At 37.4% G+C, this 23,171-nt stretch overlaps 1 protein-coding gene across 9 annotated transcripts in view; it reads right to left on the bottom strand.

Moving 5' to 3' along the window:
• MAP4K3 (mitogen-activated protein kinase kinase kinase kinase 3) overlaps positions 1 to 23,171 on the bottom strand; it is a 209,373-nt gene that overhangs the window by 87,272 nt on the left and 98,930 nt on the right. For all 9 annotated transcript variants that reach the window (XM_059188514.1, XM_059188516.1, XM_059188515.1 and 6 more), the window contains exon 3: positions 4,255 to 4,345. In XM_059188514.1, coding sequence (XP_059044497.1) covers positions 4,255 to 4,345 — 91 coding nt within the window. The remainder of the gene's footprint in view (positions 1 to 4,254; positions 4,346 to 23,171) is intronic.

The raw sequence follows: 23,171 nt of genomic DNA, 5'->3' as shown, positions 1-23,171 counted from the left end.
CATTCACTTAAAAGAAGCAACAGTTAAGCTCTACTAGGAATAAAGAATAGGTCTATGATGATTTTAATCTGTTGTTTTATAAATACACTCAAATCTACAGAAAAAATTCACACCAAACCAGGATTATTTACTTTTGTAAACTTCAGAGAGAAGTTTTGTCTATCCAGTCTTTGTTGTACAGTATAGGTACTTAACGCTTTTAATGATATTGAGATGAGCAGCGAATGCCCTATTGAGAGTAACACTAGTGGGAAAGAAAAAAAAAAAAAAAGAAGAATAACACTAGTGGGAACGCCTGGGTGGCTCAGGTGGTTAAGCGTCAGAGTCCTGGGATCAAGGCCCGCGTAGGGCTCCTTGCTCAGTGGGGTGTCTGAAGCTCCTTCTGCCCGCTGCTCCCCCTGCTTGTGAGTGCTCACTCTCTCTCTCTCTCTGTCAAATAAATAAAATCTTAAGAAAAAAAAAAAAGAATAACACTGGGTATTTTGTTTTTCAGGAGCTCAGTTTCAGTATTTCTTCAGGAAATGAGCATATCTACCCTATTATAAAAGAGTCTTCTGAAATGAATTATATGCTGGTCATCTATTCAGTAAATTCAAAGGATAAGTTTGATTTTCTGAAGGGGAAATATATTAATGGTAAAACCACAGTAGCTCAATTTCCTCAATTTTTTGGTCTAAATTTGTTATAATAGGCTATAATGGCAACAAGAAGGAAGAAGGTTGCTAAGAACACTATATATTTTAGGGGGTTTGTATCAAGTTTGAAAAAACAAGCTCATTGTCTTTTGTAAAATCATTTGGTAATGAGAAGGAATCCAAGAAACCATGTCCCCTTTGAGATGAAATCTGGCATTCCCAGGCTGAGTAATATGGTATACCAAAAAGGCAGCCAACCAGGGATCTACACAGCCTGGTTTAAATCCTAGTTTAAAACCAGAGCTGGGTTTAGATCCATCCATTTTTGGATGACCTTTAAAGGCGTCACTAACCCAGCACCCCATTTTCTCATCAGTAAAAAGAGTGGGCCTAGTGATAAAACCCTTAGTTCCTTCCAGCTCTAACACCTTGCAAGTCTAATCATTAGTATTCCACACTCTAAATTTGGCTGAGCCTGAACTTTAATTAGGAAAGAATTGAAGAATCACTAAAGAAAAAAAAAAGCTAGAGAAAGAGGATTAATTGCTGTTCTGTGTCATACTACTGTTTGCTTTCCTATCACTTTCATCAGCTATGCCAGTTACAGAATAAAATTTATTTAAACCAGCATTTCCTATGTTAGATCATACGACTCCAAACTAACACAGATAGCTCTACCGAAAAAATGATTTTAATTTTGTCATTTTACTTTGGTTTCTGGGCAATTTGCTCTGCATATGCTTAAATTTGGATTAAAAGTACCCTTTAAAAAAAAATCCAGCTAGCTATACACAAAACATAAATCTGTGTACTTTCTGTATGTACATTATGCTCCAATAAAAAGTTTACTTTAAAAAGGATATTCAGAATATAGTCAGAAGACACAATTCCTGAATCTAAAAGTAAATAGAATTTTTGTTATGCATAACCTAACTGGCTCTCTTGCCGCATGTCTAGAAGTAAAAGTAATGAATGTGTAAAGAGCTGCACTATTTGTCCCAAGCCCAAACCAAGATTTATCAACAAAAATAGATACAAACTCAAGAAGAATTCACTTTTTGGTGGGTAACAAGAAAAAATCTTTTGCTGCCTAACCTGTGTAGGACGACTCATGCCTAAGTAACAGTTTTAGTTTAGTGTTAGGGTTTTTTGTGGGGTTTTTTGGTGGTTAGGGTGGGGGGAGTTGGCAGTTTATTTCCAGATCTTTGGCAAGGAAGAGAAAGACTTCATCAAAAGTCATGTCATTCATGAGCACAGTATTACAGAAAGAACTAGAACTCTACTCTGTCAAAAAGTTGAAATCAGATTGTAAACTAAATACTTGATATTAAACTCTCTCAAGCATCTTATTTATAAAATGGAAGTAGTATCGACCAGAGTAGTATTAATAACAGTGTTGTTGAAAAGATCAAATGAGACACTAACATGATAACGCTTAAAAACGGTTAAGAAAGAGTAATAGTAATAGTAGCAAAAGTAGTAGTAATAGGGGTATTTATGGAGCATTGTATTTTAACCACTGTTCTTAACACTTTTTACATGTATTTACCCATTATCCTCATAGTTATCATGTCATGTACCTATTATTATCCTCCTTTTATAGATGAGAAAATGGAGGCTCAGAGTGGTTATGTAATTTGCTATACATCATTAGGTTAATAAATGATGGAGTCATGACTAAAGCAACTCAAACAATTTGACTTCAGTACTCAAAGGCTCTTAGCTATTGAATACGCTATTGTCTCAATGGCAAAAAGACCAAGGTTGCCGTATAAACGGATGGGGCTATCCTGAAACAATACATTAAGGTTTGAATGGTCCCATAGTTCCAGCAGATTTAGACCATGTTTGAGAAATACTCTTAAATCAAAGACTTGTTTGCTCTTGGGGGAGAAAAACATTTTGTTATGCTTCTCAACTGAGGATAAGTAGGTCATTTTGTCAGGACCAGTAACAGCAAAATTGCTATGAAGTGATGATTTTAACATACTGGCACAATCAATTATTTTTATCACAAACTTAAATGATTTTAAAAGACTGTTTTTGGGATGCCTGGGTGGGTGACTCAGTCAGCTGAGCACCCAACTGGTTTAGGTTCTGGTCATTATTTTGTGGTCAGGGGATCAAGCCCCGAGTTGGGATCGGCTCAGCACAGTCTGCTTCAGATTCTCTCTCCCTGTCTCTCCCATTTACTCTCTGTCTCTCAAATACATAAATTCTTTATAAATAAAAATGAGAGAGAGAGAGAGAGAGAGACAGTTTCTTTGACCTGAGATAGTAATTGCCTGTGCTGGGTCTGTCCATAAAATAAAAATTGATGCAGAAACTGTGTTAGGTTACTGTTTGAACCACTCACCATTAAAGTGGTTTTAAATTGGCTGTTATAGAACCCATTCAAAATGTATTAACAGTCATTGACCTGGGAGTAGTACCTGTCCCTATGTTAAGTGAAGTCTCCATTAAACCTACTCTTCAATCTTGATGAAGGTGGGGCAATCAAAGCTGTTCAAGAGTGGTTAGAATTAAGAAGAGCTGGTCTGGTTGGCTTTTCACAAGCTGGAAAGAAGGGAGGGCAGAAATGCCCTGTCTTTTCCATATGCTGCGCCTGCACCTCAAGAGAGAAATGGGGTTTTTTGGCACCTGGACCATAGGACACGGGAAGCTGCAATAAGCTACTTCTTTTTGTCTTTTACAGTATATCAGAATAAAATGTTAACAGTTTTTTTTTTTTTAATATATAAGAACATATTTAGGGCACCTGGATGGCTCAATTGGTTAAAGCAACAGTTCAGGTCATGATCCTGGAGTCCTGGGGTCAAGTCTTGCATTGGGCTCCCTGCTCAGTTGGGAGTATGCTTCTCCCTCTGATGCTCCCCCCTCTCTCAAGTTCTCTCTCTCTCCAATGAATAAATAAAATCATTAAAAAAAAAGAAGAAGAAGAAAACATTCTCCAATCCTCCTTTTGGGAGGAACCTTAAAAACAACTAGGTCATAGCATTCAGCTCATAACTACACACAGAAGCGAATGGAAAAACAAATTTAACCTTGGGCTCATCCCCTATGGACTAAGACCTGGGGAACCTGGCGTGGTCCTACCAAACCAAAGAGGGCACCAATTCATGGTCTAAGTTAACTTTACAACCTGGGAAAGTAAGAAGTCAGTGAAATAATTAGAGTTCCTAGTCCTTTGGACAAAATGAAGGGAAGGGATGATACAGTACCCTGAGGCTAGAAGCATAAAAGAAGGAAAAAGTGTCTACTAAAATCCTAGCAGTTAGAGGTGCTCCTGACTTTCTAAATCCACTCAAGTCCAGAAATAAGGGGCCATGGAATGGCATGTTTAGATCTCTAGTCTACCACAGGAAGACTAACCATAAAAGTCAATTTTTACTCAACAGCTTCCTCACTGAAACCACAACCAGAATTCCCAAGAGTACAAGAGACAAATCACAGACTCCAATATCGGTCACAGAATTAACATAAACAGGTCAGAAATAAAAATTTCATTCATGTGAAAATGGCCTGTTATCTTCAAAGCATGAAGAAAATTACAAAACATGCAGTTAGAGCTGATTTTATTTTGTTAAATGAATCAGGTGATGGGAAACAAACAATGTACCTGAGATAGCTTCCAAAATAAGCAACAATATTTGGGTGTTTACAGTCTTTCATCATAATAATTTCTTGCTGTACAACTGCAAAGTCTTCTCCTAGAATAAAAAACAAGCATGTTGAATATTTAGTAGGTAAGTTTCAAAATGTCAACTTGTTTCAAAACATAAATAATGTTACTGATGTTATATTTAATTACAGTTTCAGTCTTGACAGAAGGTATAGTGATTAAAGCATAACTCTGGTCCTAGACTATCTAGATTTAAATACGAATTCTGTCCCTTACTAAGCTATGGGAGCTTGAGCAACTTACTTGACCTTTCTGTGCCAATTTCTTCCTCCGCAAAAGGGGGATAAAAAGAACTTGTTTCACAGAGCTGTTGGAGAAGTTACATGAGCTAATACATGTAAAAATGTTTAGAACAGTGTCTGATACACAGTAAGGGCTACAAAACCATTTGCTATTATTAATATTATGCATTGGACATAATCATCATATAATTCACCAGAAAACACACAAGACTTTTTTCCTTTATTAGCAAATAAAGGAAATCTTATACAATTTAAGCACAAGGAGGTGACTGTCTTTTAAGTCAGGGCAGGAACCTTTATCCACCAGGAGTGTTGAATACACCTCCACAGACTCCTGAACTGAGAGGCCTACACTCCAGCAGTACTGGATTTCCAGATGGCCCACGTACAAGGCTTCTCCTGGATTCAAGGGCCTTGCTCCAACTGTACTGGGATGCAGAATGTGATTCTATTTAGCCTTGTTGGACTACTAGTAAATAATCTCTCTCCTTCTATTCCCTTCATGCCCAAATTCTTCAAAATAAGATCTGGCAATCCCATAGCAGTGTCACATGCTCTGGCTCCTGAAAGAACATTGTGCTAGAGAGAAACAGAACTGCAGTGAATGCAAATGTGGTGAACCAGACTGTAGAGAAAGAACAAATGCAAGTACTTACATTCAAATCAAAGTAGTTGTGCATTACTAATTCAGTTTTTGAATCATTATATACTATGAAGAGCCTAACCAAATGTATATTGGTGGCAAAGTAAGAAACCGGTTTCCTAAGTCAAGGCTCAAATCGAATCAGGTCATTATGTCATCAAGCCCTGACATTCCTTGCCTTGACATTTTCCTACTATAAATGTAAGTGAAACTTAAAGTGGCCTAGCCATGAACTATTTGAACCCAGTGTTAAAACCCACCCTACTGCCCCAGTTACAAGGGAAGCAGTAACAGAGAAAAGACAGTATGTCAGGTTCTTAATTTCTGCCATGAAATGAATACAATGTCAAAGATGTCCAAAGGAAGAAAAACAGGAAATTTAATTTTTATGCTTCCAAATTTTCAGAAGAAAATCACTGAACTAGAATCCTCTTCTGAGGTTACTTCGCACCATTAAGAATTCCTGATTTTCATTATATTAAGAAAAATCCAATTAGAGATAATTTTTAAAATCGGATTAGAAATAATAAAACCAAGTAAGACTAATACCAGTTTCCAGGGATATACTAAATACTTGGAAAGCTCTAAATTTTTCTTTTTCACCTCGCTCCCCACTGTAATTTCCCCAAACCAGTGAAGGGGTTACAGAAGATCAAAGTTTATCTAGTTAGAATGAACCCCAGGACTTTAGTTTGATGGTCAGAAGACAGCAGCTCTCTTTCTGGGGATGGTCACTGCACAACTTCAAAGAGAGCCAGCTTTAGAATAAAGTTGATCTGTAGAAAGCACTGAGGAAAAACAGGAAAAAGGTGAAAGGAAGAAGGCTTACTTGAGCCTTTGTAGCAGACTCCTCTGTCTCTGTAAGCTTCAGATATACCAACACATGATCAATAAATTCCCTGAATTGTTTAATGACCTTGAGTTGTGGTTTCTGTTAAACTATAAGCATGACATCTTTGTACATATCCCCCTTACAATACTGCGTCAATGTCTATATGTCTATGTCCTCACTAGAATATTATATCCCCTAGGACAGGATTATGCCCTAATCATTTTTGTATCCCTAGCAACTAATATGTGATCCATAAAACTGTTACCTGAATGAATCTATAATAGGACATAATTCCTCTATATGCTGATTCTAAATCAATAATGTCTGTTCTTGGTTTAATTTCAACCAGTTATTACCATATTTTATATAATTAATTGCTTATTTGCTACTTCTTGGTTTTACAAAACCTGTGAATGGCTTTAAGTCCTGGAAAATGGTGTTAATCCAAACAAAGTGCTTCCTTTTTCCTATGAAGTCATTTTCTATGTGATTATGAGAATGGCCAGGTTAAATTCAACATTTTTGTGGGAAAAAAGGATGCAAAGAAAAAAAATCCACAATTCAGTTTTAAAGGTTAACTAAAAAGCCAGATTTGGGCAGGAAAAAAGGAAAGAGTTTCTATACAGCAATAATCCAAAAGAGCTCAATAGATTTAAAATACTTTCTCCAAAGCTCCAGAGAAGTACACACCAAAGAATGAACAGGTACCTCTGTCCCAAATCCTAGCAGACCAGGATGGTTAGACTAGATAATCTCTAGATAATCTCCAATTCTGAGAGTCTAGGATTTTTGTTAAAATTTTTAGACATTAAAGTGAAGATTATGTCTTCCAAAAAATGGCAGGCAAGAGGAAGGCAGGATGGAAGGAAGGAAGATATAAGAAAGGAAGAAAGAAAGAAACCCTGAGAAAAACAGGCAAGCCTGCAAGCAGAGCAGATCAGGAATAAACCAAGTAAACAGACAAATGAAAAGACTAGAGAAGTTCTCAGAATAAACATAACACATATTAAATGTTCAATATATGTTAACTCTTTGCAGCAGGCTGAAAAATGGCCCCAAAGGTAGAAAGGTCCTAATCCCTAAAACCTGTGATATTACTTCATAATGGCAAAAAGGGTTTTGCAAATGTGATGAAATTAAGGGATGGGGAAAGTATTCTGAATTATCTAAATGTAATCAAAAGTGTTCTTGTAAGAGGGAATCAGAGGGAAACTTGAGTTTAAGGTAAAGAAGCAAGACGCTGTTCTTTGAAGATGGGAGGAAGAAGCCAAGAATTAAGGAGTGCAGGGAATGGAGCTCTGAATGCTGGAAAAGACAAGGAAACACATTCCCCTTTAGAGTCACCAGAGAGAATGCAGCCCTGTACACACTTGGATCTTGACCCAGTGAAACTCACTTTGTGCTTGAGAATTCCAAAACTCTTAAAAGAATAAATTTGTGCTCTTCAAGCCAGCAAGTTAGTGGTAAATCTGTTAACAGAAGCCACAAGAAACTAATAAAGTATTACTATCAACATTATTATTATTGTGACAGAGCTGGCTAGCCATTCACAAGTAATCTGTGTTCTCCCCTACACTGTGTAGAAGTTATTGGTGGGAGGCAATCATCTAGTCAAAGACAACATTTCCCTCATGGTGAACACTAAGGTGTCCAAGAAACTAGTTCTTGCCAATGCAAAGTAAGCAAAAGTATTGTGTGCTTGTTCAACTATTTCTCTATTAGCAAGCTACATGACACTGTGAGGCCCCAGGAAATGCAAGAAATTTGGGTTCCTGAGTCACTAAAAGGAAGAAAGTCATCCAACACATTGAGCATCTGCACTGAACAATCACATAAACCTGAAGTAAAATTAATTATGTTAAGCCCACTCATATGTTCTCATTTAGTTATTACAGTAAGTATTATCCTATGCTGATACAATAGTTACCACCCATTTGTTAAAAAAGGTTGTCCAAACTGCTTCACAAATGTTTTTGTAGATTAACAAATAAGATATTAGTCCCTCTATTTAATAGAGAACAGAACCAGATTATAGGCATTTCTATTTGGTATATAATGCTTTCCTGTAAATGTCTATATTTAGTCCTATGTGTGAGAACAAAAGAGGAGACTTGAATATCATGGAGGTGGGTCTTTTCCTGAAAACTATAATAAAACAAAGAATCCCTAATACCTCCTTGCCTTTTAGACATAAACGGACAATCACTGTATTTCCAACATTTCATAAAATAACATATAATCTTAAGTCAAATGCATATCTAACTGACTGCAATTTTGGTATACCTAATTATTTTCACTGGTGTAAACTGGGGACATTTATAAAGGCTACTCTTCTTACATTAACAGAGCATTTTGAAAATAAACTACTCACTTTTTTATAGAATTAGAACTAGACATTCAATAAAATAATTACACAATCAATGTGATAGAACAAATCAATAAGAAAAAGAGAAGAACCACATGGTCCTCTCAATGGATGCAGAAAAAGCATTTGACAAGATATAGCATCCATTCCTGATTAAAACGCTTCAAAGTATAGAGATAGAGGGAACATTCCTCAGCTTTATAGATTCTATCTATGAAAAACCCACAGCGAATATCATTCTCAATGGGGAAAAGCTGACAGCTTCCCTTTGAGATCAGGAACACGACAAGGATGTCCACTCTCACCACTCTTGTTCAACACAGCACTAGAAGTCCTAGCAATAGCAATAGCAATCAGAGAACAATTGGCAATGAAGAAGTCAAACTGTCTCCACAGATGACATGATACTTTATATGGAAAACCCAAAAGACTCCACCCCCAAACTACTAGAACTCACAGAGCAATTCAGTAATGTGGTAGGATACAAAATCAATATACAGAAATCAGCTGCTTTCTATTATACTAACAATGAAAATATAGAAAGGGAAAGTAGAGAATCAATTCCATTACTATAGCACCAAGAACTGTAAGGTACCTGGGAATAAACCTAACCAAAGAGGTAAAGGATCTATACTTGAGGAACTATAAGAACACTCATGAAAGAAGTTCATGAAATTGAAGACACAAGAAGATGGAAAAACATTCCATGCTCATGGATTGGAAGAATAAACATTGTTTAAAAATCTATAATGCCTAGAGCAATCTATACTTTCCATACCATCCCAATCAAAATTCCACCAGCATTTTTCAAAGCGCTGGAATAAACAATCCCAAAATTTGTATGGAACCAGAAGAGACCCCACATTGCTAAGGAAATGCTGAAAAAGAAAAACAAAACTGGGGGCATCATGTTGCCTGATTTCAAGCTTTATTACAAAGCTGTGATCACCAAGACAGCACGGTACGGGCACAAAAACAGACACATAGACCAGTGGAACAGAGTAGAGAGCCTAGATATGGACCCGCAACTCTACGGTCAAATAATCTTCAACAAAGCAGGAAGAAATATACAGTGGAAAAGAGTCTCTTCAATAAGCGGTGCTGGGAAAATTGGACAGCTGCATATAGAAGAATGAAACTTGACCATTATCTTACACCATACACAAAAATAAACTCGAAATGGATAAAAGACCTCATCATGAGTCAGGAATCTGTCAAAATCCTCGAGGAGGACATAGGCAGTAACCTCTTGGATATCGACCACAGCAAAATCTTTCAAGACATGTCTCCAAAGGCAAAGGAAACAAAAGCGAAAATGAACTTTTGGGGCTTCATCAAGATAAAAACTTCTGCACAGCAAAGGAAACAGTCAACAAAATAAAGAGGCAACCCACAGAATGGGAGAAGATATTCACAAATGACACTACAAAGGGCTGATATCCAAGATCTATAAAGAGCTCCTCAAACTCAGCACACACAAAACAGATAATCACGTCAAAAAATAGGCAGAAAACATGAACAGACACTTCTCCAAAGAAGACACACAAATGGCTAACAGACATGTGAAAAATTATTCATCATCATTAGCCATCAGGGAGATTGAAATCAAAACCACACTAAGATACCACCTTATACCAGTCAGAATGGACAAAATCAACAAGACAGTGAACAAACAACAAGTGGTGGAGAGGATGTGGAGAAAGGGAACCTTCTTACACTGTTGGTGGGAATGCAAGTTGGTGCAGCCACTTTGGAAAACAGTGTGGAGATTTCTTAAATTAAAAACAGAGCTACCCTATGACCCTGCAATTGCACTACTGAGTATTTGCCTCAAAAATACAGATTAGTGAAAAGAAGAGCCATCTGTACCCCAATGTTCATAGCAGCAATAACCACAGTCGCCAACCTGTGGAAAGAACCAAGATGCCTTTCAACAGACGAATGGAAAGGGCGCCTGGGTGGCTCAGTGGGTTGAGCCGCTGCCTTCGGCTCAGGTCATGATCTCAGGGTCCTGGGATCGAGCCCTGCATCGGGCTCTCTGCTCAGCAGGGAGCCTGCTTCCCTTTCTCTCTCTCTCTGCCTGCCTCTTTCCATCTACTTGTGATCTCTCTCTGTCAAATAAATAAATAAAATCTTTAAAAAAAAAACAAAAACAGACAAATGGATAAAGAAGATATGGTCCATATATACAATGGAGTATTATGCCTCCATCAGAAAGGACGAATACCCAACTTTTGTACCAACATGGACGGGACTGGAGATTATGCTGAGTGAAAAAAGTCAAGCAGAGAGAGTTTATTATATGGCTTCACTTACTTGTGGAGCATAAGGAATAAAACGGAGGACACTGGGAGAAGGAGAGGAGAAGTGAGTTGGGGGAAATTGGAGGTGGAGAACAAACCATAAGAGACTGGACTCTGAGACACAAACTGAGGGTTTTGGAGGGGAGGGGGTTAGGGGCATAGCGTGAGCCTGGTGGTGGGTATTAAGGAGAGCACATACTGCATGGAGCACTGGGTGTGGTGCATAAACAATGAATCTGGGAACACTGAAAAAAATAAAATTATAAAATTATATTAAAAAAATAATTACACAAGTACTATTGTTTGAATAAATATGGTAAAGCTGTCAAAACAGAACTAATGGTTGCGAAGCAGAACCTTCATTTTGCTCTGTGTAACAACTTATGTATCTAATTCCAGGTCATTGTATGAAGGCAGCTGACATGTCTCTTCACACTAAAGAAGTAGAGGTTATTTGAAAATCCAACCAGGAAAATTTTAAAGATTATCTGTAGTGGGAGTTGAGCCAACAGAACAACATTCAGGGAACCAAGTCTTAGTCTATTTGTAAACAGTGGATCCTATTTCCTTTCTCTCCGCTGTAAAGTAAACACAAATTTACAAGTCATCCTCAATTTCCTTTTGTCTTCTTACTTTGTTTCCTATTTCCTGTTTTGTTTCTTTGCTTTCTTATTTTCCTTTTGTCATCTTTATGTCTCTCTTCTAAATGTTAACATCTTCACAACCCTAATAAGCTGACATGGTTTGACAAGGTCATATAATGAAATAATTTTCTGCACTATCAACAGTAATTTAGCACAGTAACTAAATGGTGCCTGGGTGTCTCAGTGGGTTAAGCCTCTGCCTTAGGCTCAGGTCATGATCTCAGGGTCCTGGGATCTAGCCCTCCATGGGGCTCTCTGCTCAGCAGGGAGTCTGTTTCCCCGCCCTCCCTGCCTGCCTCTCTGCCTACTTGTGATCTCTTTCTCTCTGTGTCAAATAAATAAAATCTTTTTTTAAATGCTTTTAATTGTTTCTTAAGATTTTAAAAGCAAGTTTTCTCAACTTGTTTTACCTTCCAGCTTATAACTCTATGAAAAGATATGTGAGTGTATGCTTGAGTATATATGTTATTTATGGAAAAACCTAAATGCTTTAATTTGGATAAAGGTGAATAGTTACTCTTTGCATAATCTCTCGAGAATATATTCAACAATCACCATACACTAAGCAGCCAATATGATATATAAGAGAATGTGCTAGAGACTGGAGGCAGAGTTTCAGTTTAAGGAACTTAGAGGGGACATAAAATTTGTACTATAATAACTGTAAAGGCTTAAAGTCAAATGTTCAGTAATTCCCTTATTTCTAGAACATCAAATCTATACTTGGCTACTGGACTCACCATACATTAGCAACTCCCCATATCTAGCACAGTGTCATGATTAAGGATATGTACTTTTGGAATCAAAATACTGATCTATGAAACCTGATTTCACATTTTCTAGTTGTATGATCTGGGGCAAATTCATTCATATTCTCTCTCTGAATTCAGGTTGCTCATAAAAAGGAGAAAACAGTGTCTCCCTCTCTTAAGGTTATTTTAAGGATTCGATGAAAGAATAGTTAAATACTTAGAACAAGTATTCACACATGTTCATTACTATTATCTGCTATTATTACTACGCAGTAGGATTGTTATTTGTAATTCTACCTTTTCTCCTACTTTTCGCCCTCTTCACTCTATTTCAGTCACACAGTCCTCCTTCCTTTTCCTTGAATACCATAAAGGAGCTCCTGTCTCTCAGCCTTTACACTTTCTATTCAGACTACTAAAGCACTCTTTTCCCCCCAGATGGCTTGCTTCCTCACTTCTCTCAGGGCTCTACCCAATTGTTGCCTTCACAGTGAGACTGTCTCTGATATGCCCATGGAAAATAGCAACCCGCAATCACAACTCCACAAATACCCTTACTATTCTGTTTTTCTCTATAACACTTACCATACCCAACATACTGTATGTGTACTTATTCACTGTGTCTCCTAACACATAATAGAACAGTGAATATTAATGTGTCAGGGAATTATTCTGTAAGTGCTAAGCAGCTGAAATCCACAAGAGAAAAAAAAAAGGTGGATAAATAGTAAAAATACAAAATTCTCATTATTTGTAGTATATATGATTACGTTCCTGGAACGCAAGCAAACCAAAATCAACTGAAAAAACAACCAAAAACAATTTTTTAAAATCCTTAAAGTTATAGCCATCAAATAAATAAATAAATAAATAACCACGGGAGTGTTTCCCCCTCTCTCTCTGCCTGCCTCTCTGCCTACTTGTGATCTCTGTCACAAAAAATAAAATCTTAAAAAAAAAAAAAAAAAGGGAGGGGGGCACCTGGGTGACTCAGTGGGTTAAGGCCTCTACCTTCAATTCAGGTCATGATCCCAGGGTCCTGGATCAAGCCATGCATTGGGCTCTCTGCTCAGCAGGGAGCCTGCTTCTCTCCCCCCCATCTCTGCCTACTTGTGATCCCTCTATGTCAAATAAATAAAATCTTTTTTAAAAAATAAATAAACATGGGAGAACCATGTTGTAATTGGCATTACTTTAAAATAAGTAGCTCTCATTAAAGAATTGATATACCCAGAAGAATTCTCATCTTTTTTGATTCTTTATCTACTCCAGATCTCATTAAATGTCCTGTCACACCCCTGGGGATAAAAATATATATTTATAAAAAGTAAAAAATTAAAGAAAAAAAAAGTCCTGTCACAGAGATAAGGAAAAGAAATAAAAAGCATCCAAACTGGAAATGAATAAGTAAAATTATCTGTTTGCAGTTGACATGATCTTATAAGTAAATAAAAACTCTAGCGATTCCATAAGACAATTGTAAGCACTAACAAATGAATTCAGGGGGTGCCTGGGTGGCTCAGTGGGTTAAGCCTCTGCCTTTGGCTCAGGTCTTGATCTCAAGGTCCTGGGATCAAGCCCTGCATTGGGTTCTCTGCTCGGCAGGAAGTATGCTTCCCTCTCTCTCTGCCTGCCTCTCTGCCTACTTGTGATCTCTCTCTCTGTCAAATAAATAAATAAAATCTTTTAAAAAAATTCTTTAAAAAAACTGAATTCGGTAAAGTTGTAGAATACAAAAACAACATACAAAAATTAGTTGTGTTTACATACCTGAGCAATAAATAATCCAAGAAGAAAATTCTGGAAAATCTCAATTATAATCTCATCAAAAAGAATAAAATACTTAGAAATAAACTTAACCAAGGAAGTGAAAGACTTGTACACTAATAACAACCAAATATTGCTGAAAGAAATTAAAGAAGACATAAATACATAGAAAGATATCAATATTTATAGATTGGAAGGCTTTATATTGTTAATGTCCTTACCACCCAAGATGATCTACAGATTCAGTGCAATCCTAATAGAAACCCCAGGGGCATTTTTTGCAGAAATAGAAAAAACAACCCTAAAAGTCCTATCAAACAACCACAAAGGATCCTGAATATCCAAAACAATCTTGAGAAAAAAGAACCAAGCTGGAGACTTCATATTTCTTAATTAAAAAATACTACAAAGTTACAGTACTTACAACAGAATGGTACAGGCATAAACACAAACACACAGACCAATGGAACAAAATGGAGAGCCCAGAAATAAATCCACACATATATGGTCAACTGATTTTGAACAAGGGCAGCAAGACTTAGAATAGTCTCTCCAATAAATGGTGCTGCAAAACTGGATATCCACATGCTGAAAAAGGAAACTGGACCTTCATCTTACACCATACAGAAAAATCAACACAAAATGGATTAAAGACTTAAGTTCAAAACCTGAAAATGTAAAACTTCTAAAAGAAAACACAGAGGGAAAACTTCGTAACATTGGTCTTGGCAATGACTTCTTGGATATGATACGAAAATAACAAGCAACAAAGGCAAAAATAGACAAGTGGGACTACTTCAAACTAAAAGATTACTGGCACAGCCATGAAAACATCAACACAGTGAAAAGGCAAGCTACAGAACAGAAGATATTTGTAAACCTTCTATCTGATAAGGGGTTAATATCCACAATATATAAGAAAACTCCTACTTCTCAAAAGCAAACGTCTCAAAACAGAACACCCTGATTAAAAAATGGGCAAAGAAGGGCGCCTGGGTGGCTCAGTCAGTTAAGCGTCTGCCTTCAGCTCAGGTCTTGATCCCAGGGACCTGGGATTGAGCCCCCACATCAGGCTCTCTGCTCGGCAGGGACCCTGCCTCTCCCTCTGCCTGTCACTCCCCCTACTTGTATTCTCTGTCTCTCTGTCCAAAAAATAAATAAAATCTTTTTAAAAAGGGGTACGTGGGTGGCTCAGTGGGTTAAGTCTCTGCTTTCGGCTCAGGTCACGGTCTCAGGGTCTCGAGATCGAGGCCCGCATCAGGCTCTCTGCTCAGCAGGGAGACTGCTTCCCCCCCCCTCTCTGCCTGCCTCTCTGCCCACTTGTGATCTTTTTGTCAAATAAAAAAATAAAATCTTAAAAAAAAAAATCTTCTATAAATGGGCAAAGGAATTGAATAGACATTTCTTCAAAGAATACATACAAATAGCCCACAGACACATGAAAAATGTTCAACATCACTAATCATCAGGTAAATGCAAATCAAAACCAAAATGCAGTATCAACTTACACCTGTTAGAATAGCAAAAGAAGGAAGGAAGGAAGGAAGGAAGGAAGGAAAGGAAAGGAGGGAGGAAGAGGAAAAAAATAAAAAAAATTGTTGGAGAAAATGTAGAGAAATTTGAATACTTGTAAACTGCTGCTAGGAATATAAAATGATAAAGGTGCTATGGGAAATAGAACAGAGGCTCTTCAAAAAAAAAAAAATATATATATATATACACATATATAGAGAGAGCTACCATATTATCCGGCAATACAACTTCTGGATATTTGCCCAAAGGAATTGAAATCAGAACCTCACAGAGGTATGTGAACTCCCATGTTTACTTCAGCATTATTCACAATAGCCAAGAGGTAGAAACAACTTAAAAGTCCACTGATGAACAAAAAGATAAAGAAAATGTGGGGATATATACAGTGGAATATTGTTCAACTATTAAAGAGAAGAAAATCATGTCATATGCAACAACATGGATGTCCCTTGAGGATGTTATGCTAAGTGAAATAAACCAGTCACAGGACGAATACAGCAAGATGCCACTTATGTGAGGTATGGGAAGTAGTCTACCATCACAGAAACAAAAAGCAGAATGGTGGTTGCCAGGAGCTGAGACAGCAATGAAGAGTTATTGTTCAATGGGTATAAAGTTTTAATCATACTATATGAAAAAGTTCTAGATCTGCCATACAACATTGTGTTTATAGTTAACAAATACTGTACTGTACACTTACAAATTTGTTAAGAAGGGTAAATCTGCGTTTTTTACCACACACATACATGCACGTGCACATACAATGTCCCATGGCCAGAGAGAAAAATTAAAACTTAGACTATGGGAAACAAATGAGATTTCCCATGCCCATCTTATGGGTACTTCATTCACAAAACTTCCTGCTTCCATTCTACTTTAAACACAAAAAATGTCCATCTGTGCTATATGTAAAAGTATTTCATAGCTAATTTTAATTTACCTTTGTTATCTGGTACTTTTCCAAATACATCATTTATAAAACTGCATTTCATATTATAGAAACAATAAATGGAATTGACAGTATTTCAGTAATCCATGGCTCACTTCCCAGAGCTGTTATTCTTTTTAAAAAGCTGTCAACTACTGCCTCAAACTACCATAGTACCAAGAAGTACCAAAATCCAATTACCATCTTAAATTACAGAGGACCATGAAATCCAATAGCTAATTTTAAGAAGATAGAAAATTCACTTTAAGCACTTACAATATAACACTGTAAAATAGTTTTTTGTAAAGGCACAAAAAAGTAACCAATTTTTAGTTTTGGGAGGAAAACTCAAATCACACTTAGTACCACACAGAAATATAAAGGAAGTATTTAATAATCCTATGGTCTTCTAGATATTCCAATGTAAATAAAAAGATAATTATGAAAGTAGTATTAGTATTCTGACTCTTTAAATATGTCATCTAATGAAAATACCTAATCTAATGAAAATAAATACAGTCTGTCTATTTGTTTGGCCATCTTCTCCTAAGTGTTCATGATTAACAATGTTGAAGGTAAGTAACACATTTGCATAAATTGCTACAAATCAACTTTGACCTTGGATTCAGCAGGATCAAAAAGCAATTTCCTTCAATCACAAGAGGAAGTTTGCAAAGAACTCAAATACATGGAGACTAAACAGCATCCTTCTAAAGAATGAATGGGTCAACCGGGAAATTAAAGAAGAATTGAAAAAAATCATGGAAACAAATGATAATGAAAATACAACAGTTCAAAATCTGTGGGACACAACAAAGGCAGTCCTGAGAGGAAAATATATAGCGGTACAAGCCTTTCTCAAGAAACAAGAAAGGTCTCAGGTACACAACCTAACCCTACACCTAAAGGAGCTGGAGAAAGAACAAGAAAGAAACCTTAAGCCCAGCAGGAGAAGAGAAATCATAAGATCAGAGCAGAAATCAATGAAATAGAAACCAAAAAAAACAATAGAACAAATCAACGAAACTAGGAGCTGGTTCTTTGAAAGAATTAATAAAATTGATAAACCCCTGGCCCGACTTATCAAAAAGAAAAGAGAAAGGACCCAAATAAATAAAATCATGAATGAAAGAGGAGAGATCACAACTAACACCAAAGAAATACAAACTATTATAAGAACATACTATGAGCAACTCTACGGCAATAAATTTGACAATCTGGAAGAAATGGATGCATTCCTAGAAACATATAAACTACCACAACTGAATCAGGAAGAAATAGAAAGCCTGAACAGACCCATAACCAGTAAGGAGATTGAAACAGTCATTAAAAATCTCCAAACAAACAAAAGCCCAGGGCCAGACGGCTTCCCGGGGGAATTCTACCAAACATTTAAAGAAGAGCTAATTCCTATTCTCCTGAAACTGTTCCAAAAAATAGAAATGGAAGGAAAACTTCCAAACTCATTTTATGAGGCCAGCATCACCCTGATCCCAAAACCAGACAAGGATCCCACCAAAAAAGAGAGCTATAGACCGATATCCTTGATGAACACAGATGCGAAAATACTCAACAAAATACTAGCCAATAGGATTCAACAGTACATTAAAAGGATTATTCACCACGACCAAGTGGGATTTATTCCAGGGCTGCAAGGTTGGTTCAACATCCGCAAATCAGTCAATGTGATACAACACATCAATAAAAGAAAGAACAAGAACCATATGATACTCTCAATAGATGCTGAAAAAGCATTTGACAAAGTACAGCACCCCTTCCTGATCAAAACTCTTCAAAGTGTAGGGATAGAGGGCACATACCTCAATATCATCAAAGCCATCTATGAAAAACCCACCGCAAATATCATTCTCAATGGAGAAAAACTGAAAGCTTTTCCGCTAAGGTCAGGAACACGGCAGGGATGTCCATTATCACCACTGCTATTCAACATCATACTAGAGGTCCTAGCCTCAGCAATCAGACAACAAAAGGAAATTAAAGGCATCCAAATCAGCAAAGAAGAAGTCAAATTATCACTCTTCGCAGATGATATGATACTATATGTGGAAAACCCAAAAGACTCCACTCCAAAACTGCTAGAACTTATACAGGAATTCAGTAAAGTGTCAGGATATAAAATAAATGCACAGAAATCAGTTGCATTTCTCTACACCAACAGCAAGACAGAAGAAAGAGAAATTAAGGAGTCAATCCCATTTACAATTGCATCCAAAACCATAAGATACCTAGGAATAAACCTAACCAAAGAGACACAGAATCTATACTCAGAAAACTATAAAGTACTCATGAAAGAAACTGAGGAAGACACAAAGAAATGGAAAAATGTTCCATGCTCCTGGATTGGAAGAATAAATATTGTGAAAATGTCTATGCTACCTAAAGCAATCTACACATTTAATGCAATTCCTATCAAAGTACCATCCATCTTTTTCAAAGAAATGGAACAAATAATGCTAAAATTTATATGGAACCAGAAAAGACCTCGAATAGCCAAAGGGATATTGAAAAAGAAAGCCAACGTTGGTGGCATCACAATTCCGGACTTCAAGCTCTATTACAAAGCTGTCATCATCAAGACAGCATAGTACTGGCACAAAAACAGACACATAGATCTATGGAACACAATAGAGAGCCCAGAAATAGACCCTCAACTCTATGGTCAACTAATCTTCGACAAAGCAGGAAGGAATGTCCAATGGAAAAAAGACAGCCTCTTCAATAAATGGTGCTGGGAAAATTGGACAGCCACATGCAGAAAAATGAAATTGGACCATTTCCTTACACCACACACAAAAATAGACTCAAAATGGATGAAGGACCTCAATGTGCGAAAGGAATCCATCAAAATCCTTGAAGAGAACACAGGCAGCAACCTCTTCGACCTCTGCCGCAGCAACATCTTCCTAGGAACAACGCCAAAGGCAAGGGAAGCAAGGGCAAAAATGAACTCTTGGGATTTCATCAAGATCAAAAGCTTTTGCACAGCAAAGGAAACAGTTAACAAAATCAAAAGACAACTGACAGAATGGGAGAAGATATTTGCAAACGACATATCAGATAAAGGACTAGTGTCCAGAATCTATAAAGAACTTAGCAAACTCAACACCCAAAGAACAAATAATCCAATCAAGAAATGGGCAGAGGACATAAACAGACATTTCTGCAAAGAAGACATCCAGATGGCCAACAGACACATGAAAAAGTGCTCCATATCACTCGGCATCAGGGAAATACAAATCAAAACCACAATGAGATATCACCTCACACCAGTCAGAATGGCTAAAATCAACAAGTCAGGAAATGACAGATGCTGGCGAGGATGCAGAGAAAGGGGAACCCTCCTCCACTGTTGGTGGGAATGCAAGCTGGTGCAGCCACTCTGGAAAACAGCATGGAGGTTCCTCAAAATGTTGAAAATAGAACTGCCCTATGACCCAGCAATTGCACTATTGGGTATTTACCCTAAAGATACAAACGTAGTGATCCAAAGGGGCACGTGCACCCGAATGTTTATAGCAGCAATGTCCACAATAGCCAAACTATGGAAAGAACCTAGATGTCCATCAACAGATGAATGGATCAAGAAGATGTGGTATATATACACAATGGAATACTATGCAGCCATCAAAAGAAATGAAATCTTGCCATTTGCGACAACATGGATGGAACTAGAGCGTATCATGCTTAGCGAAATAAGTCAAGCAGAGAAAGACAACTATCATATGATCTCCCTGATATGAGGAAGTGGTGATGCAACATGGGGGCTTAAGTGGGTAGGAGAAGAATAAATGAAACAAGATGGGATTGGGAGGGAGACAAATCACAAGTGACTCTTAATCTCACAAAACAAACTGAGGGTTGCTGGGGGAGGGGGTTTGGGAGAAGGGGGTGGGATTATGGACACTGGGGAGGGTATGTGCTTTGGTGAGTGCTGTGAAGTGTGTAAACCTGGTGATTCACAGACCTGTACCCTTGGGGATAAAAATATATGTTTATAAAAAATAAAAAATTAATAAAAAAAAATTTAAAAAAAAAAAAGCAATTTCCTTGCTCCAACTAAACAGTAAGAGATCAAAAATAACCTGACTGGCATATCAAAAAAGAGTTTCCAACAGATTATTAGTTTTAGTTTTTGGTTTAAAGAAAACAGGATTTCCACTCTTTAAAAAAACAAAACTCCTACAACACAGTGGTTTTCTATCTTGTTTTCCTCATGGCCTCTCCCAATGAAATTTTAATGCCACAGATATCGGTGTGTGTGTTGTGTATACATCTGTGCTATATATAGAAAAAGAGTAAGATTTTTTTTTTCACACCCAAAGAACCAAAATCTACCCACTTTTCATTTTAAACAACTATTTGAGAAAACATTCCTCAGTAGGAAGGTCTCCAGACAATGAGCTGAGAGTGGCTTAACCTGAAATTCCTGACTAACCTGCTAGGTCTCTTTTTCTCTTACCTGGATCCAGCTCTTCCTTGAGAGCCTGGTTTACCAATGTAGCTCTGATGGAAGATTCAAAATAAAGTAAGCACCCATAACTCAGAAGTGAATTCTCAGTACCAGTCCTCTGGGTTATATCCCTCCTACTTTATAAAAATTATAGTAGCATACCTAGAGTTTCTTTATGTAAAGTAGGTCTAGAGTAGGCTTGAAAAACATTCTAGAGTAAGAACAGAAAAAGGAAACATAAATCATGGTATAGTTTTTAAACCAAGTGAAGATTATAATGGGCAATAATTTCTCTATCTTTATCATGCTTACTAACAAGAACCACAATTCTATTGCTAGGGATAGTTCTAAAACTTCCAGATGCTTTAAGATCTCTGACAGTCTCTTTTTCTCTCACAAGGCTTGATTTAAAAATACATTTTTTCTAGTGGCTCCTGGTCCTGAGGCTATGTAGTTTAGCATAAACCACAGCTGAATAAAACTTAGGAAAAGACAAAACAGTACAGCAAAACTATTCTCCCCATAACCTCAATTTGGGTGTACACTGTTCCTCCCCCTATCCCCTAGTAAACTATCAGTCGTGTTTCAGTCCTATTCTTCCACTCTCAAATCTCATGCGCTCAGCCCTGCCTTCCATGCCACTCGACTGTGGATGCATAATAGGTCTTACCCCCAGGGTCTCTCTTCTTAATCTGTACACTGACTGTGCTACCAGCCTGTTTAAAAAAACAAAAAACAAAAAATCCCCCACTCCACAGGATAAAATCTAAATCTTTGGGCTACTACATACAGTTCTCCATAAACTATCATGAATCTGCTTTTCACATCTTATCTCCCACTATACCCAAACAGAGCATATCACTCTAGTCTTATTTCCCAAACAGGTCTAGTAGGCGAACACCACCTTTGCTTTCACACCATCCTCATATGAAATACCCTCCATTCTCCTATAGGTAGCAAAGTCCTAGCCAGCCTTGGAGGCTCAGCTGAACTGTTCCTTTCCTAATTATACCAGTGAAATGAACCTCGCAACCTCTACGGAACCCACTAAATGAGTCAAGATATATGAGCTACTTTGTTCTACTAGTGTCCTCTCACAGAGCATCTTGCCTAGATACTCCCTATCTAGAGCATTTCACAGAGCAAAGAGTCAAAGCCAGCTATTCACTGACCTGGGAACTGATTAGGTTTTTCTAGTCACAGCTACCCCCATTCCTTCCTGCCAAAAGAATTCATAAACAGACACCCCTGGCTCAGAGTGGATCCCTGTAGTCTGGCTGCTACATAAACACTCCAGTTAATTTTCACGATGGGTAACAAGCTCCCTGAAGGCAGGAAGGATCCCTGTCTTTGTATCTTCTATTCTAACTGAATTGAGTACTAAATAAATACTCATACAGTTAAATCCACTGAACAGACACTCAGGACTGGAAATGAGGAGGAAATGGCAGATATATTAAATAAAAAGTCCTCTGCTGTTTTTTTTATTTTTGAGCATTATTACCCTTCAATGTGTATATACCTAAGCTGTCCAGTATAGTCAGCCTCAAGCCCACAACGTATCTTGAATATATTCAAGAGCAGCTAAGCACTCCATGATTAATCTTTGAGAAGTAACTATCCTAAATGATGTAACAATGGCTCTCTCCATGATGGCAACAAACACAGTGCGGCTCTGAGTAAACAACTGGTAGTAGGGGACTACTACAGGGCTCCAGGGAGACAGGAAAAGGAGCCGGATCAGTAATTCCCCTGGTGTCTTCCACTCTATGATGAAAATAAAAGGAAGAAAGCACCGCTCTCAGGAAAGAAAAATACTAATGACAAAAGGAGACAGGAAAATGTGGACACTGGGGAGGGTAGGTGCTATGGTGAGTGCTGTGAAGTGGGTAAGCCTGATGATTCACAGACCTGCACCCCTGGGGCAAATAATACATTATATGTTAACAAAACAAAAAAACAAACAAACAAACAAAAAAGAGACAGGAAAAAAAAATTATAAGATGTAACTTCAGAGAACCATGAAAAACTAGTGGAGTGAGGGTCTTCCCAGTGCTGTTCGCACTTTCAAAAATTTGTTCTACCATTTAATAAATGTTGCTCTCATGGAAACAAAACAGAAATCCTATTCTTCTTACTACGAATTTCCCTTCTCATCAATCTCTATACTTTTCATTGTGTTGGAAAAGAAATGAGTTTCCCCATTTGGAAGAAATGAGATTTTCCTCTGAGTTCCTACCTAATTAATCAGTGTTATCTGCATTTATGTTCAACTTTAAAAACTAGCACTGCAAGCAATAGCACAAATGAGTCATTAGAAGTAACTGTAATTAAATCCCACTTTTTTAGTGTGGAAAAACTAAACAATGGGCTA

The sequence above is a fragment of the Mustela lutreola genome, chromosome 9 (genome assembly GCF_030435805.1).
Source record: "Mustela lutreola isolate mMusLut2 chromosome 9, mMusLut2.pri, whole genome shotgun sequence".
NCBI lineage: Eukaryota > Metazoa > Chordata > Mammalia > Carnivora > Mustelidae > Mustela > Mustela lutreola.
The sequence above is the reverse complement of the archived record's forward strand: the minus strand, read 5'-3'. Positions and strand labels throughout refer to the sequence as shown.